At 40.1% G+C, this 24137-nt stretch overlaps 1 protein-coding gene across 2 annotated transcripts in view; it reads left to right on the plus strand.

Annotated features, from left to right (window-relative positions):
• The window catches only part of susd6 (sushi domain containing 6), a 64066-nt gene that overhangs the window by 16062 nt on the left and 23867 nt on the right, over nucleotides 1–24137 (plus strand). Inside the window, exon 2 of one of the 2 annotated variants that reach the window (XM_061987144.2) lies at nucleotides 7025–7192. In XM_061987144.2, coding sequence (XP_061843128.2) covers nucleotides 7066–7192 — 127 coding nt within the window. In that variant the 5' untranslated portion in view covers nucleotides 7025–7065. Of the gene's footprint in view, nucleotides 1–7020; nucleotides 7193–24137 lie in introns of both variants that reach the window. The other variant, XM_061987143.2, reaches the window with a different exon arrangement.

Consider the following 24137-nt stretch of genomic DNA (forward strand, 5'->3'; position numbering starts at 1 on the left):
CCCTTCAGCTTCCTAGAATCACACGCAGCTCGATAAATATGCTGAGATTGATTTACCAGAGTGCTCATCTCAGCTGAAATTTTTTACAGGCAACACACTGACATTGGCATTGTGAGCATTTTTATTTGTTGGCAAGGTGTACATCGACACCCAATACATGTGCAGTAATGTCACCATCAAAGTAGCTCTGAGTCCTCTGTCAGTGACCACACAGCAGATCTGCCATCATATCCCCTGCCCTCTAATGGTAACCTTGCCATTACGGTTGCCATTAGCTCAGCAGGCGCACGTGTGTGTGTGTGTGTGTCTGTCGACTTCTCTCTCTTGCGGGTAGGCTGTCAAACGCTCTACCAGTTCTCACTTCTCCTCTCTAAGTAGGAAGTTAGTAACACAGCTAAAAAGTAGTATGCACTGCAATAAAAATATAGTTGAGCCCTTAATTTACCAACACATTAAGGCTGTACAATTACTCGATTTGAAATAGTAATCCAATTTGTGGCCACAAATAAAATTTGCCATGCCACAAATGCGGATTTGGTGCTTCTGGGTTCGCCCTCACTCATAAACAGATTACAGTTTAATGGAACTGTGGCGGTGTGCATGGTGAGTTCACTCACAACACACCTCGTACACACACCTGCTTTCCCAGACAATAGGCCTCTTTCCACCAAAAGTTTAGGAACTAAAAGGAACCTTGAGTTACTGGAACTAAACGACTTATGAATTAGTGTTTTAGTATATTTCTACACTGATACCATGTAAATAAACAGACAATATTAGGTCATATTTATTTTACTAAAATGTAAATAAATGAAATACAAACTAATTAAAATACAAACAATATGATTTTTTTTTTTTAAAGTGTACCGATTTGTTCATAAAAAGTCAAGCTTTTGTCCTCGGTGTCCAGCCAACAGAAAGGCATCTTCTCAGTAAATTATGAATTTATGCAGGTCAGGCGAGTCCTTGTGGTCCATTTCAGCTGTAAATAACAATATATTCAGAATAAAAATCAGTGTTTATTGGACAGGGACAACAAAAACACATCCGATTCAGCATTAGCATTCGGTTAATTCGGGTTGAGGCTAATAACAACACAAATGACACGTCACTTGACTATTTTTACAGCATCTAACAAGATAAAAGGGGTGACAATTTCATGTGATTTACCTTCATTCCATTCGGGTACTGGCTCCTTTTCTTCTTTCTTCTTATGTTCTAATGGAAATACACAAGACATAAAAAATAAACAAGTTGTCTGGCATTCTGTAATGGTGGTTGTGTGTTCAAAAAAGAAGTTTTAGGAACGCCCCCAACTGTGTTCAACCAATCAGCAGTCAAAAGCACAGCCCGCCCCCTCGAAAGTTCCAGGAACCTTTTGAAAGTCTCACCTAGCTGACAGGTACTAGAAATTGTTCCTGAAGAACTAAATCGACCCGGTAGTTTTTGGTGAAACTTTATTTGAATGGGAAAGTTTCTGAAAGAGTTCCTGCAGTGGAAAAGGGCCTTTTACGACGCAGCAGAGTTCTGTTGTGCCAGTTTTCTAACTCTGTTGCTATATTTAGCAGGGAGAGGTATGCATAAAAGTGAAAGAGAAGAGTTTGTCTTCTGTCGTGCATTTAATCAAATACTTAAGATAAAAAAAAGGCGAAGTATTTGTCACGTGAGCGGAGATCCACCTCCACAAGCCCAGAGAGCGTGATTACATCCACTTGCTTTATTTACAACTCATACTTGCCCTATACTTCCGGTTCCGCTCTGCTGCTAAGACCTCTAAGTTATGTACTTATTGTACAAGTACCATAACACAGAAAACCTTTCAGAAGAAACCCAACCTGTACCAATTCCATAAGTGCTAAAAACTTGAAGACACAGCTTAAAACACTCTTGTGTCATTTGGCAAAACGTTGCCCTCCTTGTGATATGTTAGCAAGTGGTGTTCAAAGTGTGGCCCAGGGGACATTTGTAGAACACAGCTTTTTTTGTGTGGACCCGTGGCACATTGTAGAAAAGAAATAAACAGAAAAAACATTGAGCAAAAAACATTATATCATAAGAGAAAAAGGATGATGTAAATAATGAATACAGACACAAATATTTGTCTTTTAATTATATGCCTAGTGTTTATTTAGCATTTTTAATTTCTTATTTCATCACAATTAACATGATGATGTCCCCAAACCCCAACACTTATTTTTTTGTAGTTTTTACCAAAAAGGTGGAATTGCAAATTGAGTTTTCAGAGAAAGAAAGTTGCAATTGTATTTTGGGCCAAAACAGGCATTGTTTTACGATGTTGAGTTGGTATCAAGGAGACAGAATTGTCAGGAGTGTATCTGTGTACGTATGTCAGTCATATTTAATCTTGCTTGCTGCTGCTTTCACAGTCATCCCCCCCCCCCCGCTTGGTGCCGTTCTCCGTATGTTCAGGGAAACAGGATATTCCCATTCACATTTGACAGTAACCAGTCAAAACACTGCTACATGCCACAGCGCAAGGCTACAGTAAGTTGTTTTCCCAGATTGTATCAGTATTTTCTCAAGAACATACAGTATCTCAGAAGAATTACTACACCCTTCTTAATTCAGCAACCATTCTATTATAAATTGTCAATGGATAATACTACAGAAATTTAACTTGGAATTAGAGTACCGGTAGTCAGTGTGCAGCTCGAAAAGCAGCAAACATGTATTATCCTAATAAGTCAACACACACAACCATTGTTGTCTAAATAGCTGAAGTACAAGGGATTGTGTCCAAATTGTTTACACACTGTCAATATCTTGTGTGAGCACCATTATTATCGAGCACTGCCTTAATCCTCTTGCGCACAGTCCATGTTACTCCCACTCCTTCATGCTGACATCACAGACGTGATGGATGTTGGACACCTTGCGGTCCTTCACCCGCTGCTTGACCCACAGGTGGTCAATTGGGTTTAGGTCTGGAGACATACTTGGCCACTCCATAACCTTCTCATTCAGATTCCTCAGCAATGCTCCCGTCATCCTCGGAGGTGTGCTTGAGCTCGTTATTCTCTTGGAAAAGTGCCCTGGTAATCATGCTCTGCTCCAGAATGTCAGAATACATGCTCAGTGCTGGCAGCACTCATGCAGCTGCAGACCGTGAAGCTAACCTAAACTTGACTGTAAGCAAGACACAATTATCTTGCTCCTCACTGGCTTACAACCATTTAGACAATAATGGCTGTATGTTGAGTCATTTTCAATGAATACATATATATTGAATGTTGAAACATGATTTACACTGACTACTTTAAGTATTTTCATGTTAAATGTTTGTTGTATTGTCACCTGAGAAGATAGACAGTACTATAATGAAAAAATGGTGACTGAAATGTTGAGGGCAGCACGGTAGAGGGGTTAGTGCGTCTGCCTCACAATACGAAGGTCCTGAGTAGTCTTGGGTTCAATCCTGGGCTCGGGATCTTTCTGTGTGGAGTTTGCATGTTCTCCCCGTGACTGCGTGGGTTCCCTCCGGGTACTCCGCCTTCCTCCCACCTCCAAAGACATGCACCTGGGGATAGGTTGATTGGCAACACTAAATTGGCCCTAGTGTGTGAATGTGAGTGTGAATGTTGTCTGTCTATCTGTGTTGGCCCTGCGATGAGGTGGCGACTTGTCCAGGGTGTACCCCGCCTTCCGCCCGATTGTAGCTGAGATAGGCTCCAGCGCCCCCGGCGACCCTGAAGGGGTAGGAAATGGATGGATGGATGGATGAAATGTTGAGGCATGTACTCACTTGTGTGATATACCTTATTTAGTTTTTACTAAGTAATTTCTTAAATTGATTAATGGATGATTTAAGATAAGATGCCAGTGACACCATGAATTGTCACTGAACACGATAAATGCGGTGCAGATTTATTTTTCTTACCTACTTAGGGCAAGACAATATGGCTGAAAACTGTATAACGATACAAGTGTTTAATATCGGTCGATTTTGATAGGTCGTAAAAAATATTGATAATAATCGAAAATAAGGACCTGGAGAAAAATATATTAAATGTAAACTTTTTTATTTCAAATGTAACATTCCTCTGATTATAATCCCCTCAGCTGTCAAGGCAAAAAGGAAAGGAAATGTCAACACAAGCATGGAAAACACTCAATCAATGTAAACAAAATTCTAAAATCACATTGAAGACTTAAAAAAAGTAAGGTGCAAAAATAAGGAATATGTAAGAAATGCTTAATAAAGTGTAACAAAATAGTGCAAAGTGTGAAAATATAAACATAGAGAAACCTGAGAAGAACTATTTTCTGCAGGTTTAGTGCCGGCTGAGCTCAAGGGTGAGCGCGACTAAGGTGGTGTGGTATTACTGATTACGAGCGCCTCTGTGTGACAGTGGTCCGTTTTTTTAAAATCCCCAAAAAACTGCCATGCTGGCTAGGTGACTTTACCTGTTTTATGGACAATTTTGTCACCCTCTTCAGCACTCATTTTTACTTTCTCTTCTCACTCCATGCCAAGAATCAACCGCGACACACCAAGATGGCGCAACCAAGCCTGATAGTTGATACTGTTACCTGATTGGCGGTTAGTGCGTCACTCCCACTGATCAGTGATCACTTCCTGCTATGTTTAGTTAGCGAGTGCCTTTGTTCATGCAACCAACCTTGCTACACCACTTCCTGTTTGTTCTGACGAAGAAAAATACAAACCCCGTTTCCATATGAGTTGGGAAATTGTGTTACATGTAAATATAAACGGAATACAATGATTTCCAAATAATTTTCAACCCATATTCAGTTGAATATGCTACAAAGACAACATATTTGATGTTCAAACTGATCAACTTTTTTTTTTGTGCAAATAATCATTAACTTTAGAATTTGATGAAAGCAACACGTGACAAAGAAGTTGGGAAAGGTGGCAATAAATACTAATAAAGTTTAGGAATGCTCATCAAACACTTATTTGGAACATCCCACAGGTGTGCAGGCTAATTGGGAACAGGTGGGTGCCATGATTGGGTATAAAACGGCTTCTCAAAAAATGCTCAGTCTTTCACAAGAAACGATGGGGCGAGGTACACCCCTTTGTCCACAACTGCGTGAGCAAATAGTCAAACAGTTTAAGAACAACGTTTCTCAAAGTGCAATTGCAAGAAATTTAGGGATTTCAACATCTACGGTCCATAATATCATCAAAAGGTTCAGAGAATCTGGAGAAATCACTCCACGTAAGCGGCATGGCCGGAAACCAACATTGAATGACTGTGACCTTCGATCCCTCAGAAGGCACTGTATCAAAAACCGACATCAATCTCTAAAGGATATCACCACATGGGCTCAGGAACACTTCAGAAAACCACTGTCACTAAATACAGTTCGTCGCTACATCTGTAAGTACAAGTTAAAGCTCTACTATGCAAAGCGAAAGCCATTTATCAACAACATCCAGAAACGCCGCCGGCTTCTCTGGGCCCGAGATCATCTAAGATGGACTCATGCAAAGTGGAAAAGTGGAAAAGTGTTCTGTGCTCTGACGAGTACACATTTCAAATTGTTTTTGGAAATAATCGACATCGTGTCATCCTGACCAAAGGGGAAGCGAACCATCCAGACTTATCGACGCAAAGTTCAAAAGCCAGCATCTGTGATGGTATGGGGGTGCATTAGTGCCCAAGGCATGGGTAACTTACACATCTGTGAAGGCACCATTAATGCTGAAAGGTACATACAGGTTTTGGAACAACATATGCTGCCATCTAAGAGCTGTCTTTTTTATGGACGCCCCTGCTTATTTCAGCAAGACAATGCCAAGCCACATTCAGCACGTGTTACAACAGCGTGGCTTCGTAAAAAAAGAGTGCGGGTACTGTCCTGGCCTGCCTGCAGTCCAGACCTGTCTCCCATCGAAAATGTGTGGCGCATTATGAAGCGTAAAATACGACAGCGGAGACCTCGAACTGTTGAACGACTGAAGCTCTACATAAAACAAGAATAGGAAAGAATTCCACTTTCAAAGCTTCAACAATTAGTTTCCTCAGTTCCCAATCGTTTGAGTGTTGTTAAAAGGAAAGGCCATGTAACACAGTGGTGAACATGCCCTTTCCCAACTACTTTGGCACATGTTGCAGCCATAAAATTCTAAGTTAATTATTATTTGCAAAAAAAAAAAAAAGTTTATGAGTTTGAACATCAAATATCTTGTCTTTGTAGTGCATTCAATTGAATATGAGTTTAAAAGGATTTGCAAATCATTGTATTCCATTTATATTTACATATAACACAATTTCCCAACTCATATGGAAACGGGGTTTGTATATATATATGGTACTTTTTATTAAACACATTTTTTATTGATATTGAAGTGAATTATATTTATATAGCACCTTTTGCCTAGTGACTCAAGTCGCTTTACATTGAGAAACCCATTATTTACATACGGTATGGGCTACATTTACACAAGGTGTGGCTGGTGAAATCTCTTGCCCAAGGACATAACGGCAGTGACTAGGATAGCGGAAGCTGGATTCAAACTAGAAACCTTCACGTTTCTGCTCGACCGCTCTACCATCTGAACCACGCCGCCCCCAGATTACGTGTCTATTGCTATGTATATTGCTATCCTTTTACCGGCCAGCCCTTTTACCTTGTTTCCTTCTGTAATGCCTCATTTGTAGCAGGGAAGTGTGTTCCTGTTGCATCATCTCCATCAGGGCATTAACGAACAATTTTATTTAGATGTTGGCTGGAAGCCAAAAGCATTGACAGAAGGTCGATTTTTTTTTTTTGCCGTGTTGTTGCTGCTACCGGTGGTTTTCGTAAAGGAAATCAAGAAATTGCCCGTGTGTTGGAATCGACAGTGACAGGAACTCAAATTGCCACTCATTAGGTAGCTGTTTGCGAAGAGAAGGCTTGTTTCAGCGACACTATGGCTTACACCCTTTTTACAGCATGTCTGCTGTTGTTGGTTATGTAATGTGATGCTGACTGTGGATAGTAATCCATGCTCTCCCTCCCTCTCCTCTACCTCTCGCTTCGGCACAGACAGGTTAAGCCGTAGAGGACTCTCGCCGGCCGTCGGAGGAAAACATGTGCAATGGAATGGTAGCGTTTCAGACGAGAGACCCTTCCTCTTCCTCCTCTTCCCTCGCAGGCAGGCTGGCCTTCCCTGCGCTCCTCCTCCTCTTCACTGTGCTCCCTCATGGCCGCGCATCAGGTAAGACGCAAACACTCTTAACTCGCCAACCCAAGGCACGCGCAGTAAATTGCCACCTTCGCCTGGTTCTATCGACTCCATTGTGGTTTTGTTCCGCTCGTCTTGCAGGTCGGTCAGATTAAATTGTCTTCCTTTACCCCTGGGTCGGTCAGGTTGCAGTCCCTCCCACTCCATGGGTCTGTTCATCGGCCTAATGATTCACAACAGTGCCCTGCAATATTGAGTGGGACGCGGGGATAATTTTGTCTGCTGCGGTCATGTTGCTGTCACAAGGTTTTAATCAGCTATGACAGTTCATGTCCTCTGAGAGCTTTTAGCAGAGTGAGCAAGTGTTTGTTATTAGCCTGCACCAGCCTCCGGGTCAACTTTTGCTTTTCAGTGGGAGGAAAATAGTTAATTCATCATCATATATTGCTGTATACTTAACTCTGATTTGTTTCGCGAGTAGAAGGTAATCTAATCTGCTTTTATCAAGCACTACAGGTTTGTATCACTCACAAAAATACAATGTTGACGTACTTGGAACCATTTGCTTGTGCCAGCTTCCTTTCCACTTCAGCTATCCCTCCTACACACGCACACGCCATCTGCACACACACGCACACACACACACACACACACACACACACACACACACACACACACACACACACACACACACACACACACACACACACAACGCCTGCTTGTGAAATGTGCCAGATGTCCTTGCTGCTAGGTTCATGGCGACCATGTATGTGTAAATTTAAAAGTGTTGTAGGGTGTGTTGAAAGTGCTTATAGGTTTCCTTTTTGTTTGAGATACCTTGAATACATAAGTGGGTGTATGTGTGTATAAGTGTGCAAACAAAACAATAGAGAGGGCGGGGGCACCCAAGTCTCTTGCATCTCTTATGTAACACATGATTCATGTTGAGCCCACAGGGGCAGCTCTGACGGTCACGTTCAGGGTCCAATACACTACTAAGCTAGTCCAGCTAAATGTATCCTTAAATCCCCAGGCCACGTGCTGTGTGTGTGCGCTCAGATCCGTGCAGGACACATTGGATCCGCCTGTTACTTACAGGACTTTGATTCATCCAGTGGTAACTGACATTTTAAGCTCAAATATTATTACTTTAATCTAAGTCTTGATATTTAAACGGGCGTATAGCAGTTGATTTCTCACGCTTTTGCAAAATGTTGGCGCCACTGCTAAAAGCTGTATTCATCTAATGCATATAAACGAGGAGAAATATAACCTTATAGGAAGATCTAATTTAAAACATTTGTTTGCTCGCACAACACTTAAAACTTTTAGCATATCTGTATGTGGATTTAAATTATGGAGTGGATTAACCAAATAAATCAAAGAAAGCACCAATATGATTCAGTTTAAGAGACTGTTCAAACTACAAGTGTTCACAAAGTACACAGAACAAAATTATGATGAACATCTTGAACCTCCAGCACCCCCCGCGGCCCTGAAAGGGACAAGCGGTAGAAAATGGATGGATGGATGGATCTTGAACCCTTTTTTTTTTAAGCTAAAGATTATTCATGTATTTAATATTTGTTTACTTACTATGGTGTACTGTTTATTTATTATTTATTTATTCACTGTTCTGTTACAGAGAACAAGGAAATGGGAAAAAATTGCTATGGTATGAAAAGAGGTAGGATTAAATAAGATCAGCTTCTTCCTCCTCCTTTTCGGACGTGCTGTAATGAAACAACTAGAACTATGTGATGCAGTACATTGTATCTTATGCATGTTCGAAATAAAATGAAACTGGAATGAACTGAACTAGAGGTGCAACAATTCGCCGACAAAAATCGATAAAGTTTTAATAGTCGTTGACGTCATCGATCGTGTTTTTCCGAGCAGAAACGAACGTTCTTGAGTCAGTGCGACCAGTGACAAGCAGCAACAGGAAGAGAAAAATGGCTGCGGCCACTGGCAACAATACTGAGCTTGAAAAGTATGGAAACATTTCACGCCAAAGTAGACGTTGCGTTTCATGGCAGTACGTCTGAAATGAGGAAGCATTTAAAGTGGAAGCTTGTTGGACATCTGGAGGATGCGGTCTACGACTCTCTCTGTGAGATAGTTAGCCTGTTAGCTAGCTAGCTAAAAACAGAGAGATGAAGTTGTTTTAAAAAAATATTTAACTATCATCAGCTAAACTTTGTCCATATACCTGTGTGCATCTTTTTAAACACATCATCATCACAAAATTATCTTTTCTTTTTGAGCTACAGTAGACAGCTTTGGTGTTGATTTGGTTTGATTTCTGCTATTTTGTTTACATACAAATAGATTTCTTGTTCTTACTAGCAATATGCATGTTTTTGCTTTAAAATGGACAAAAGTTTTAGCGTTATTGTTTTTGTAGCAGCCAAATGACCAGCACAGTTACAGTATGAATACATATTTCTGAATGAAGTAGTGATCTTTATTGTTAGTTATCCCTTGTTTAAAAATAGCTCAAGCTGAATTTGAAAGGCATGGCTAAATTAGAGCCATTGAATAGGTTCATACTTCATCCTCCGATTAGTCGTCTATTCATTAGGGTAGTCCATGACTAGTCAAAATAGTCCTTAGTTGTACTACTAGTTAGTACTTTACAGAACAGGATAAAGCAGGCTATAGTGGAGTATGTGGTTACTTAGTGAATGTCAAATGACCTTTGACCAGTCTGTGTCTTCTCCTTGGGACACCATAGCTCAAAAGACTCTTCCAAACATCACTTAAAGAAGACAACGTCAAAATTCCCTTCAAGGTAATTTAGGACTCTGCCTTAACACATTTAATGCACAATAGTGATAATATACCATAATGCAAATATATGTGTCGAAGGAAAACCTGTTATTTAGAGGCACAGTATAATTTAATGCTTCATAGTGATAGATGCAAGACGGAAGAAGAGAACATGAGCAGTTTGAATGATGTTCTTAAAGATGGCCTCCTTCTCACTATACATAATTCACACAGGTAATCCCTTGACAGATTTCAGGGATGGAGATTGCTCTGAAAGTTTTCATGAATATAAAATGTTGTCACTCCTGACAGGCGTATTGCAGGCCCTTCAAAACTAAACACCAGTGTGCGGTTTGACTAGAATTGGGAACTAAACTGTTCTATCAGTCATTTGCATAAAAGAGTCCCACACATGTGGTGGTGGTTTGTCATTTGTCAGTTCATATGTTTCACGCTTTTTGATATTTTTATTTTCACCAGACAAGAAGTTGGTATATGTAGATACCCTTAGTGTTTCTTTTTAAATGACATCCAACTAAGGATGCATCTGTAGAACTGATGTCTAGCGGGTTGTTTGTGCGGTTTGTTACACAGGAAATTGGTTAGACATAGAGTCAGAGCTGCAAGAACAAAGACGCAACTGGGTGAATAAAAGGTTATATTCAAATGATGGCGTGCCTTGTTTTCTGCTATAACAGAGACAGTTGTCAGCAGGGCAAAGGCACATTTTATGGGTCTGGTAACATTATAAACAATACCCGTTTAAAAACATTCTCCACTGAAGTAGAGTTACAGCTGTTTTGGAAATTGTTAGCCAGCACCAGAAGTCCCCTGTTGTGGGCTAAGCGTGGCGCAAGTGTTTATATATTATGTTCATGTGTGAGAACAGGAAATGGCTATGCCTGGGACCATGCAAAAAGTGGCGTCATAGGGTGGGAAAGTTGCTGGATCGTGGCACTCGTAATATGCTCTGTAATTTGTTTTTGAGAAAATGCACTCAAGATGCCATTTCCCACTGCCTTCACATCGGTGTGTAGTGTCAACTCAAAGATATTAGCATTTCCTTGAATCTTGACTTGTTCAAGGAAACGCTTGACAACTCCCTCTTCTTTTTAAAAACACTGTACCGGTAGTCTGCAGAAGCTTGCGTAGCATCATTCCTTCAACCACATAGGGAAATATCTCAACAAGCCATGCCCTACTTCCTTAAAAAAAGATACATATACTGTTCTGTGGCCAGACAAAAAAGTGTGTATACAATACGCAAAGTATCAGAGCATGTGTTCTTGCACACCCAACTTTTCTAGTCCTTTCTGGAGACAGTTTTTAACAAACGGTAAAGCCTGGGAACAATAGTTGCATGGCAATTAATTGTAGAGGATTACTCCCTGAAGTCCTGTTAGCTTGGCGGTTTGTAGTCATGCTGGAGTAAGGCAATACGCTGACTACTGGCCAGCTTTATGAAATGTGAGAACAAAGAGGGCTTTCAGGGGGTGTTAGAAGCCACAGGCCAAACCACTGCAAGCTGTAGCCCCACTCGATCACCAGCATGCAATTACCACTGCAGTGAAACATAGCACCGCCCTTCATCTCCCCCCAAATCCCTCGTCTTTTTCATTTCTACCTTTAAGGCCTTTACCCAGCTGAGACCAGAGACCATTAAGGGCAGTCGAGTTCAATTCTTCAGCTTCACTCTTTCACTACGTGTGTTTATCACTTCGGCAATAATTCTCTGTTCTCATCCAATGTCACTTAACAGCTCTTTCAGCCAATCCGTCCCTTAAGGGAAAATTCAAACACCTCTGCAGATGACAAAATGCTCCATGGAAACAGATATCGCTACTGGACAGGCGCCTTTTGCACCATTTTATTCGCTTTAAACAGACAGCTCTATTACTGGTTGCAGATCCCAGATGGGAGTTATTGTTGGTCACCTGCTACCATAGGATGTCATTTTTGGAACATAATCTTAATCACATTTTAATTTGGTGGGCAGACTGTCAAGCGTCTTGCGAAGCGTGTTATTTTGGCGGGTGCTTAAGTGGCTCCGTATTTGTATATATCAAGGAGGGAAGGAGGAGGTTGTGCAGAGTTAGTTTTCAAATTGTTTCTCTGGCGAATTGTGTGTGGTTGAAGTACCAGGCAGTTATAATAATTTCCAAAGGGCGTCATCTAAGGGATCAGCCTGCTGAGCAGAAGACATCTCTGACTAATGAGCTGCTAAATATATCCCCGAGCCTCTCTCTTGTATTCTGTTGCGCTTGCCTCTGGTCTTTTTTCTTATACTTGTCATTATGTTTCTGTGTTTCTCTTTTGTGTGGTCTTGGTTTATCATTTTCTGATTCATAAAATCCATTCGGGATGAAGTCCACCCTCCATTTAGTATGTTCTTCACAGGCTCACTGTAACAGTAGAGGTATGGCGTTAGATGCCACTCTATGTCAACATTAGCAACTTGTTCAAACAAGTTACCAGCCTACATAGTAAGACACCAGACCCTGACACTGAATATTTTACACATCCACACTCTCCAAGGCCTTGAGCAGTCCTAATACTTCATATAGCTTGCTTCTTCTGCTCCCTTTCGGTAGACCCATTCTTGTTCAAATGAGGTTTAATATTTTGTATGCATGAACATTCTCTGGCCCACAGAACTCATTAGTGGTAGGTATGCACAATGTGTTTCAAACTACTACAGAACTGCATTGTGTCCCTTTAGGAAATGCCATTCCTAACATGGCACAACGTTCTCTACATTAGCAATCGATTGACCTTCCTCCTTGATCCTTCCATATGGCTTTTAGTTTTAGTCTAGCATCAGCTTTGTTGGAAGATTTTAACATTAAGTATGTCTACTCCTTTAAAGTAAGGCCCTCCATAGTGCATAAGGGCACAAACTGTAGTCAGATGACTGCACATGAAATTAACCACCCATCTGACAGGTTAATAATGAGCTGACTGGAAGGGCTGGCCTGTACATGCGCTATCTTGCTGCATTTCTGTTGATTGCTGTCATCTGAGTAGGTAGTGTGCAGCTGGTTCTTTGGAACTGACTGTTCAAGTGGTGCCTTTGTGTATGTTTTTGTGTATGTTGAAAAATCCTAGGATTCCAATAAGAAGCCAACAAAACACATTAATCCTCCAATCATTCATCAATCCATTCATACAAAAATGTAATTATCACGAGTATTATTGTTATCGCAGAGTTGTTGAATGTGCTCAAAATTTACCTATACACACACTGAAACTGAAAATATATTTTTTAAATAACTAAAATAAATAGACACACTGTTAGAAAACACACTATTTAGCATCTTTTAGGTTTCTTATGCTTCACTGATTGTGTTTTAGTCTTAGTATATAGTGTTTTAATGGCTAAGCTATTGTTTTGAATATTGGTTTGTATTGTAGCAGTTCAAGATTTATTTAAATGAAAGTGTGTAACAAATAAAATATATTGGTATTTTTATTTATTTCTGGAAGGCAAATCATAGGATTCCAAATAAGAACCCAACAAAACACATTAAACCTCCAATCATTCATCAATCCATTCATACAAAAAATTAATTATCACAAGTATTATTGTTATCGCAGAGTTGTTGAATGTGCTTAAAATGTACCTATACACACACTGAAACTGATAATATACAGTATTTTTTTAAATAACTAAAATAAATTGAAACACTGTTAGAAAACACACTATTTAGCATCTTTTGGGTTTCCTATGCTTCACTGATAGTGTTTTAGTCTTAGTATTTAGTGTTTTAATGGTTAAGCCACTGTTTTGAATATTGGTTTGTATTGTAGCAGTTCAAGATTTATTTAAATGAAAGTGCGTAAGGTAAAAACACCTCTGTCTCATATTTGTACAGAATGATCAGTCTTGCACAGCTTGTAGGTTCAATGTGCACTATTGAATATCTTAGTTGCTCACACAGCATTATGTTTGTATACGTTTAGATTGGGGCATGTCGTTTCCTAATGGGGAAAGACGTTATTGTCTCTTGTTTTCATGTTAGCATTTAGGCGAGCGAGCTGGCACCAGTCAGTCTTTGAGTTTATCAAATTACAATTACCAATATTTTTTTTTTTGATAATTTTAATTCAAAACAGTAATACTGACTGTCGGGAGTTTTACCGCTGTTATCATTTTATGGGACCTATTATGCGAAACCAACTTTTCTAACTCAATGGTACCTGCTTATATGTATTTGTGATCCCCATAAATCCCAGAAATTTTAAATCAAATTGTGGAGTTATTTATACAATAATCTTGCCTTCCTTCATAATTCTGCCAAAAAAGCCGTTTGGAATTGACTCTATCCTGTCACGTTTTCTGCCCTATCTTTTCAGCGGATATCTTCATATATGGTTAAGTTTTACCAAGAGGTCTTAGTGCGAGTCTGCCATTATAGTCCGCGCTGTAGTCAATAATCTCCTTCTTTTTAGTTATCCTCTTGTTATGGACATGCATCCTCCGCTATTGCCATTTGTAATACAAATCAGCATATAGTTCAAACTTATATTTGTCAGTAGACTCACTATGGAAGCGCTAAAAACTATAACAAAGATGGCGGGGAGAAGAGGCTGTCTAAGTAGTACCACGTAAATAAGACCGCCCACAAAAAGGCATATCCTGAAGAGCCAGTCAGAAAACAGTCTGTAAAACATAATCTATGCAACATTTTGACTAAAGAACCACCATTGCTTGTTATGTAGACCACAAGGAAGTGTTTTAAATGTAGAAAAAAAATCATAACATGACCCCTTTAATACCGTTTTTCGTCGCATCCCTACTTATGGTACATGCTTTATGCTGCTTTCTAATAATTCTACATCTGGATGTCCTAACCAACACTTAGTATTTCCTGTCGACGTCTTGTTAATTTCCTGTCTCTATCACATCCTGTTTTCTTTTTGTGCTGTCAACTCATGCCTCATAGTCTAACCAGCATGTTGTATGGAGTGTTGGTTTAGTCAGTGTTCATGTTGAATAAATGTTTTGTTATTATGCCATCTGCAAAAAATATATAGTATGTACGGCTTGGCTTATGCTATAAGGCAAAAGATGAACAATATCTATGAGTAACTTGTATGTCCAGCCAGTGACAGTGATATGACACCAAAGTTCATGTTAGGAGGGACATTCCTGGTGTACAGTGGGAACTTGTTATTCATATAAAAAAAAACACAAACAGGGACTTTTTTTTATCATGTACAGTATGGGGTAAGCGGTCGACTAAGTATACACTGCTTGTTGTAGGAAACAGTTGTTGCAGAGCTGGTGTCTCGGTTGCAGCATGTCACTTTCCTCAGTTGTGTACTGTAGTCTCAATGTGTTCGAGGGGTTATTATAAATGCTTGCTGTTGCTGCCATTTGTTCACCCGCTTGCCAGGCAGTTGTTCGTTCACAGGGCGGCCATCAGTCTGCACAGCAAACCATCATTGCCCTTACACAGATATCAGATGATGAGTGCAGTCTATTTTTTTAATGATCTCTCCCTCTTTGGAACGGCATATTTATGTGCCGTTTATTATAATGAAAATTTAAGAGGAAGAAACAGCTCTACAGTATGACTCATCAGCCATCAATACTTCTAGGATGTGTTGTGCTTTTGAATCATCTGCTCACCACATTACACTACCATTTTGTATTTTTCTAAATTATCTCCAACTGTCCATATCAAACAAGTCTTGGTTGACTCGGATGGATAATTTGCTTATCATTCACAATACTTGCGTGAGAAAAGCACAAATATGTTTTTTTAATGCATTCTAAATCGTAAAGAAATGTTAGCAAAAGTCAACAAACAATGAAGCCAATTGAAGTCGCTGTACACCACCTACTTGACGCTCTAAAAACCACCACAAAGGTTTTATATACAGACTGTAAGTATTAATGTAATGTAGTAACAGCCATGGTACATTCATAATAACATGTAATATTTACGTTTTTGGCTCATTTTAAGCATACATTGGCGCAATAATTTCACAAACGCATCACAATGCAACTACTACTCACAGACATAACAAAACAATCACTTACTGTTAGGGGTGTAACTGTTTTGTAGATACCTCAGTATTTTGGTTTCAAAGTCTTCACAATAATGCCGTGACGAGTGATTGTATCAAACAAAAATTTGGTGCAGTGACGTTGATAGGTTTTCAATGTAGTGAGTCCCCGGGACCCACAGAGGGTGAGTTGAGTGGGTCCCTGAAAAATACAACGGATCCTGACTCCCCCAAAAAGTGTTCTTTCTTTTATGCAAACAAGTGTCGTTTTGTTTCTTTCTCACCATTTCCCGGTCAAAGTTTACCAACTTCTTAGTTTATGGCCACATCCTACTGCTATACAGATGAGAGGCATGATTTGTAATCTAGAATTAACTTTCACCAGCTCAGAGGCGATGGATCAGCTCACCGGCTGAAGATGTCAATATAGCAGCATAAGATAGTTACCGGTCTGTGATCAGTGGGCCGCTAAATGTAGGTCATTAACATTAGCGTGTATAATAACAATATCGCTAATACCTAATATTAATATTCAGGTCACAAATTGTAAATGGAGTACTGTTGGCGCTTTTTTGGGTGTTTTTTTTTTCTTTTAGTTTTATGGGCGCAATAGACACAATGACATCATGACTTTTATTAGCTCCATTGTTAGCTGGCTTTTATTTACATGTATTTACAGTTAGATTGCATTAAAAAAACAGACATATGAGTTATTGTCTCTCATAAGGATTGTGAATGATAAGCAAACATTTTTTTAAAAGTGCAATTCCCCTTTAAGATGCTAGACTTGGGAAAACAGTCGGGTTCAGATTATCTCGCCGTCTTTCACCTTCAACAAATGTCCTGCACACGGGACTTCACGCTCTGCTAGCTGGCAGAGTCTGACGTCTGAAATGTGATCAGCCTGCAGTTGTCACAGTTGCACTGACAGTTTGGGAGGGGTGAGGGTGGTGTGCTGCACCACATGCACATGTGCAAAAGAGGGAGGGGTGCATGTGTGTGTGGAGGGGGGGGGGGGGGGGGGGGGTGTTTCCCCCGCACTCTCCTTTGTTTCCCCCCTGTAAACTGAGAAGAAGGAATGTCTGCCTCCCAGCTGTCCTCAGTGATGAGGATGATAGAAGAGCAGAGGGGGACGCACTGGTCGCCTTCACTAACATCATCCCATCTGTTCCGCCAGGTCAGAGAGTGTGTGTGTGTGAGTGTTGATTTGGAGAGTGGGGTCACACAATAGTTCCCCCCTCCTCTTGCCCCCGAGCGCTTTGGCCTCGCATGCATATCTGACCCTTCAAATGCAAAACTGTCTGTTGTTCTCAAGGGAGGAACGCTGCGCCCCGTCCCTCTGTAGGCATGAACAATGGGACGTAATAGCAGCACACGTGGCTCGCTTAAATGCATTGCAACACCAAAGGGCGGATGGGTGGGGGATGTTTCTGTCTATTTAGAGACTTCCTTCTCCCTGGGTGGACGTATTGTGTATGTGTGCTTGCATCACCTGCAAGGGAGGGATTGGGTTCTTTTGGAATAGCGCAGCTGCTGAACTGCAGTTTTGGTAGAAACTTAATTTCTGGCTATGATTGTGTTCTTGATATAACAAAGAGAGGCGTAACTCACTGCCTCTGATTACATTTGTGCCATGGGACTCCCTTCAACCTCCACTCGCAATGTTATGAACCTTATATAAATGTGCCGGCTCCTCCCTTGTCATCCGAATGTCCCTTCTCCCTTTGTCCTCCTAGTGGATGGATCTACTGTATTTCCTACAGAAAAATGATTTGAGGTTTCCCTCCATTGCGCGACTGGAAAACATAACAGCATTTAAAATGTTTTCCACATTTTCTCTTCCATCCACTCTTGTTTCCTTTTTTTTTTTACCCAGCTGTTGAATGTTTGTGTCCTTCTGTGCACCGACTTAACATGACGTACATGGTAATGCTTGCCTAAACATTAAGCATCTACCGGTACTATCCTTACTATCTGACATATTCCAAGTAGGCATTGGCAAAAAATCTATCGTATCGATAAATTTCACCAGCATTTTTGCCCTCAGGAGCTTCCGGAGCTTCCGCCCTCTCCCTTATTTCCTTATGGGGATTCTCACACACATAGCACAGCATGGCTAATGCTAACGCGTTTGTTGTAAGAAAAAAGAAAAAAAGAATTGCGTCGTCAGTGGTTTTCTTTTGCGGCAACAGGCATGGAACAAATGACTGCACGCTGCAAAGTTGTTTTTTTAAAAAGACTGCAGCACAACAAACCTATTACAGCATCTGCAACCGAAACATCCAGCGTAGTGGGGGAAATGCAACTCTTTACAAGGCGATCAAGAACATAACAACATACAATCTCCAGCTAAAAAGAAGTTTACCGTGATAGAATAATTTACACAAGATACCATGTATGATGAGACACAGTGCCCAAACAGTGGAAAAGCCTGCTTTTAGCCACCCATTAAAACTATAGAGACAACTCAATGCTACATTTTTTATTTACGGAAGTATTTTTTTCAAGACATGTGGTTTGCCTCCCATAGGGAGCTCTATTTTGAATAACTTTATTTGATTAGAACAATGCATATTGATCAATGTATGAGCAAAAGCATCACAGTAAATGTGCCAGAATTAGCTACAATAGCTCAGTTTTATCTGTTTGGTTTTTTGAAAATTATGTTATTCAAAGTCTAATGTGTATCTGTTACAAAAAGAACCCACTTTGAAAAAAATAGAATTGCAGTTAATGCAGTGCCATTTCAAACTACTAGTTTTTGATCAAATAATACTTAAGTTTGTTATAATGATTTTTCATTTGTATTCAATGTTTTCTTTAAAAATGTAGGAAAAAAAATCTGAAAAAATTGTAAATTTAATTTAAAAAATAAAAAAATAAAAAAAGGCCATATCGTTCAGGTCTAGTTCCAACGCAATCGCTGAAGAAAATGCCCTTTAAAGATGCAGTAAATCACAAAACAGAATATTTTAATCTAGCTTTATTAATGGTCATAAAGTCCTGTTTATTTTCCCGAATTGAGTCTGGACCTTGTTCTCTCTCCGTCATCTCACAATGCTGCACTGTACAGCACTCTTAATTCCAACAGCATGGCTAGAAATCCAGAGGATTAGTAGGATAAATTGACTAACCTAGAAAAAAAAGAGACTCTTTCAAAACATGACCAAATTTCGTTGAAAACAACCGCATTGCTGGAGAGAAGCCAACAATGGAACAAAAAAACATATTTACAAGGCTAAAGAGAGCATCATCATCCCCTTGGTTTTAATCTTAATCCAGCCCACCAACCCCCCTTGCATGCAAAAATTCCCTGATTGTCAAACCTCAATGCACAACACACACATTTATGGCCTATTGTTCAATAAAGCGGCCAAACAACTGGCTGCAGAAGTCATCAGTATCTGATCTGCTTTAGAGCACTTGCGGCTTGTAATAGAGGATAATTAGAATTTTAATTTGCCAGGGGGGACGACCGTTTTAAAATCCTTTTCCTCCCCCGACCAACCGTGTTTTCCCCCAATACAACCCCCCCTGCAGCTCTGCGGAGGCTAGTGCCATCGGTAACAGATGGGGAAAGGGAGATATTCACAGCCGGGCAGGCACTTCAGAATAAGTCGGGGAGGATTTTAACACCCCCCCTCCTCTATGTCCCCTCCGGTGCCTTAAGGGGCAGGATGTTCAGTTTAGGAATCATCCTCATGAGTCTTCTTGGGCTGGTCTTTGTCCCCCATAATGTGTTTATCCAAGCCGTCTGACCGTTAAACTCACTGGTCAGATGACCCAGGAGATTTTCTTAAGGCTTCAACTTCACTTTTATAGGGAAAAGATGTGTGTGTTCAAAAGCACACACACAAACCGTTTCTATATAATTACTACAGACATCTACACACTTGACTGAGGACCAGTCGATGACATTTTGGTCTTTCACAACCATTGACCAGTGACACACTTTTCCGTTGCATTTGTCTAATTTATAAAAGGAATATGCATTTCTCAGGAAAACACTCTCTTGCTCACCGAGATGACAACAGACGAGCGCGAGAACATTTTGTATTTAATTGTGACTCATTCCTCGTTGGAACATACCAGGGCGGAATGAGAGACGCTCTGCCTGGTGTTTTTCCCTTTGTGTTTAACGCCACTGTTCATACAAAGAAGGAAGAGTTTGAACTATTATATATTCACAACTGGGTATTTACCTTGTACAACTAAGGAACAAAGATGCCGTGGGAAAGGTATAAATATGTACATTGACATAATAATAGTGTACATTAGCATAGCTGGCACCCCGATTGTGCCCCTTTTTTACCCATATTGTGGGCTGCCCAAAAATCTCCCCATTGTTGTTGTCCACCGTTTCTCTCTCTCTTGCTCTCACTCTGAGAAACTAAAGTATTACGGTAGTTGATGTGCTACTCAACATGTCTGTTTTAGCTTCTTCTCAGAGTGGCTGTGCCTTGTGTTAGGTATGTCTTTTTGTGGTCTCTTTCATACCCTTAGTGCACGACTACATACTGTACATTCACATTTGTTGTTATTGTCTTTTCCTGTCAGTGGTCAACACAGCAAGTCAATCACATGATTTTTTTTTACGCCACATGCTAGACCTTATTTAACCCTTCTATTTATACAAACTTGGGCCCTTAAGTGGACATATCCAAAGGCTCGAAGTTGGGGCCGGGAAGCAAACCCGCGCTGTCTGTGCATGAAATTTAGTAGTGTGTATCATTACATTAACTTATTTTTTTCCGTTATTTTGCTGTTTTAGTCACCTTGTGGGGACCATGACAACGCATGTCATCCAGTTATTCAACATTGAGTGAAAAGCCAGAAAATGATAGTACATGAAGGCAGGAGTTAGAGGGGGAAAAAATGATGTTAACAATTAGACTTGGCGCACTTCAAATCCTTTAATTTTTTCAAAAATCAACATTGTGCCTAATCATTCTGGTTGTGCTTACCAACTTTGAATCAATTTAATTTGGTACATGGTGTAATGATAAGTGTGACCAGTAGTAGATGGCAGTCACACATAAGAGATACGTGTGGACTGCCTGTTCAATAAATGATGCTAACAAGTAAGCAAGCAAAACCAAAACTTTAGATTTTCCATTAAGAATATAGAACATCACACACAAAAATCGGTCAACATTTTTTATTACGACTTTGGTGAGCTACCAAGCTCCACCGCTTGATGAAACGCGGAGCATTGCGGCTACCGTAGCCAGACGTACTGTGCTTCAACATACGGGTATTACTATGGTGTGTGTATAAGGACCCCAAAATGGCATCTTTTAGGAGACATATTAATTGGCGTTTTGTTTTGCAATAATATGCCAAACCAACTGGTCTTACCTATTGGTACCTGCTGATGTGTATTTGGGATGTGCATAAGTCACGAAAATGTGCACACGTCCGTCATTGTAGTCAGCGCCATAGTCAACAAGCTCCTTCTTTTTCTCTGTCCTCTTGTTGTGGGGCATTTATCCTCTGCTGTTGCCATTTCTAATACAAAGTATAGTACAGTTCTAACTTATATCTGTCAGTAAACTCGCTATGGAAGCGTAAAAACTACCGGTACAGCAAAAATGATGAGGATGAGACACTGTCGAAGTGGAAGCACATGAATAAGACCACAAAACAGCGCATTTCAGAAGAGAATGTCAGAAAGCGGCTTGAAGATGGTCTGTAAAACATCATTTATGCATCTGTCACTTCATTTCTGTTTGTGCTTCCTTGTTTTGCGTTTATTTCCTATCAGTGCTCTTATTTTGGTTCTATTTCCTGCTTGTCCCGCCCGCTGAGCGCTGTTTTTCTCCTCACCTGCTGTTGATTGGCAGTCTGTCCACACCTGTTTGCCTGTCTCGCGCACTTCTCAGTGCTCGAGAATTGACTATTGTTTGTGAACTCTTACGTGCAAGACTGCTTTCTCTCTGTTTGAATTATATTAAAATCCTCCTCCTGGTTCTTGCATCCTGGGGTCACAAATACTGCAGCCATGCAGTATAACACATTTAGACCTAAGAACCACCATTACATGTTATGTAGACCACAAGGAAGTGTTTTAAATGTAGAAAAAAATCATTATATGACCCCTTCAAAATGCGCCTTATAATCTGGTGCGCGTTTTGTATGAAAATAGACTTGCTCATCGGCAGTGCCCTTTATAATCGACATTTGGTAGACTATTTATAGTTATAGTTCTATCATTTATAGTTATAGTTCTATCCCCTAGAGGGGGGGTTACCCACATATGCGGTCCTCTCCAAGGTTTCTCATAGTCATTCTCATCGACGTCCCACTGGGGTGAGTTTTTCCTTGCCCTTATGTGAGCTCTGTACCGAGGATGTCGTTGTGGCTTGTGCAGCCCTTTGAGACACTTGTGATTTAGGGCTATATAAATAAACATTGATTGATTGATTGATTGATATCATGGTAATGTACGTTGATGACACATTCTAGCTGTGTCTGCAAATTTGACAGTGACAATCGAACAAACGTGTCAACCCACTTTTAAGTCAGCAATCCTTTCCTCCAAATGAACTAAGTTTCTAACAAGTATCATCCCCAGAGGACATGGAATAGCCAGACATGCTACACTACACAGAGAAGGAAAATATGCTAACCGCTAATCGCAAGCGAGAGCTTGAATGTAAACAAAGGTGGGTCTTTATTTATTTAGTCCTCTTGCACAAAGCGCGTAGAGCCAATCCTGGCAACCAGATCTCTCCATTTGGGTGGCTCGTTACCAATATTGATTATAATGATACCAAGTAGTATGTAGTATCTGGTCTATACCACAGTGGTTAGAACTATATTTTTACTCGCTTCAATGGCAAAAACCCTAAGGATTTAAATCCAAACCAATAGTTAGAAATAGTTAAACAAATATATAAATTGATATTCATACACTGCTGTCTTGTGTTTTTGTCTGGTAGTTGTGATAGAAAATGTAATCATTCAATGATCTTAAAAATTATAAGTATCAGTATCAGTAGTGGTACGTATGGCTAATACTGCCCTTGTGACTACTTGATGTTGAATCAAGTTTGATACCCACATTTGTAGTATTGTCTAAAACTAATGTAAATTACCCAAACAACAGAAGATTAAATGCTTTTTACATTTTAACAGAAGTGTAGATAGAACCATGTTCTTCAGAAAGTTACCAGCTATTAACAGTATATGAGCAAGTAGATTAATAATAGTTTTGAGAAAATAATACAAACAGAAAGGTACTGTGTGTATTTTGTAATGTATATGTTACTGCATATGTCAGCAGCCAAATTAGGAACCCATTTCCAAATGCTTATCATTTATATACCAAATAATATGTCATAATATATATGGTTATCGCAGGAGGCTGCGATGTATATCGCGATATAGATGTTAGGCCATATCGCCCACCCCTACTGTGTGTCATTACACATTTTTGTTTTCCATTATTTATGCCGTTTTAATCACCTTGTGGGGACCATTATGACATACAGTATGTCATCCAGTTTATTCAACAAAGACTGACAAGCCAGAAAATTATCTTCAGGAAGGTAAGAGTTCGAGGGCAAACTGTGATGATAACAATAAGACAATAGTGACTATAAATACAGTGTGGGCAGAGCGACACATGCCGACTGAGTTAATGGAGTCCCAGATGATTATAAAGAGCCAGTGGGATGCTTTTTGTAGGTCACCGCTATACATTTTTTTGTACATCTTTCCACACATTGCACAAATTGAAGACAAGCCACACATATGCCTGACATTGCGGCCTTCAATGTAGCGTTACAATTCACTGGAAGTGAATTCATTATTAGGAATTCATGTGATGTGGTCTCTTGGGCTAAATTGCCCAGCACTATAATGACATTCGCTCCCCAGAGCCTCGGTCTAACAGCACAAGCTTTTCCTGGCATGAGAGTGGAAGCCTGGCCGACTGGGCTTCTTAAGGACCACTAGTTTTAAAATGCAGCCACGTTTTTCCTGGCTTCAGGGTTTGCTTCGACGGCACCCACTCACCTCTGTTAAATGATCTGTGTGCATGGCATGTTCCCATGGGGAGGTACCATTGTCATCTGTTAATCCTTCTAGGCTTAACAATAACATACACTAGATTTATTTAAGTCTACTCATTTAAAAAATGCCAAAGAGAGCATATTTCTGGACACACATTTATATTACGCATTTTTCATCG

This window comes from Nerophis lumbriciformis, linkage group LG26 (assembly GCF_033978685.3).
Source record: "Nerophis lumbriciformis linkage group LG26, RoL_Nlum_v2.1, whole genome shotgun sequence".
Lineage (NCBI taxonomy): Eukaryota > Metazoa > Chordata > Actinopteri > Syngnathiformes > Syngnathidae > Nerophis > Nerophis lumbriciformis.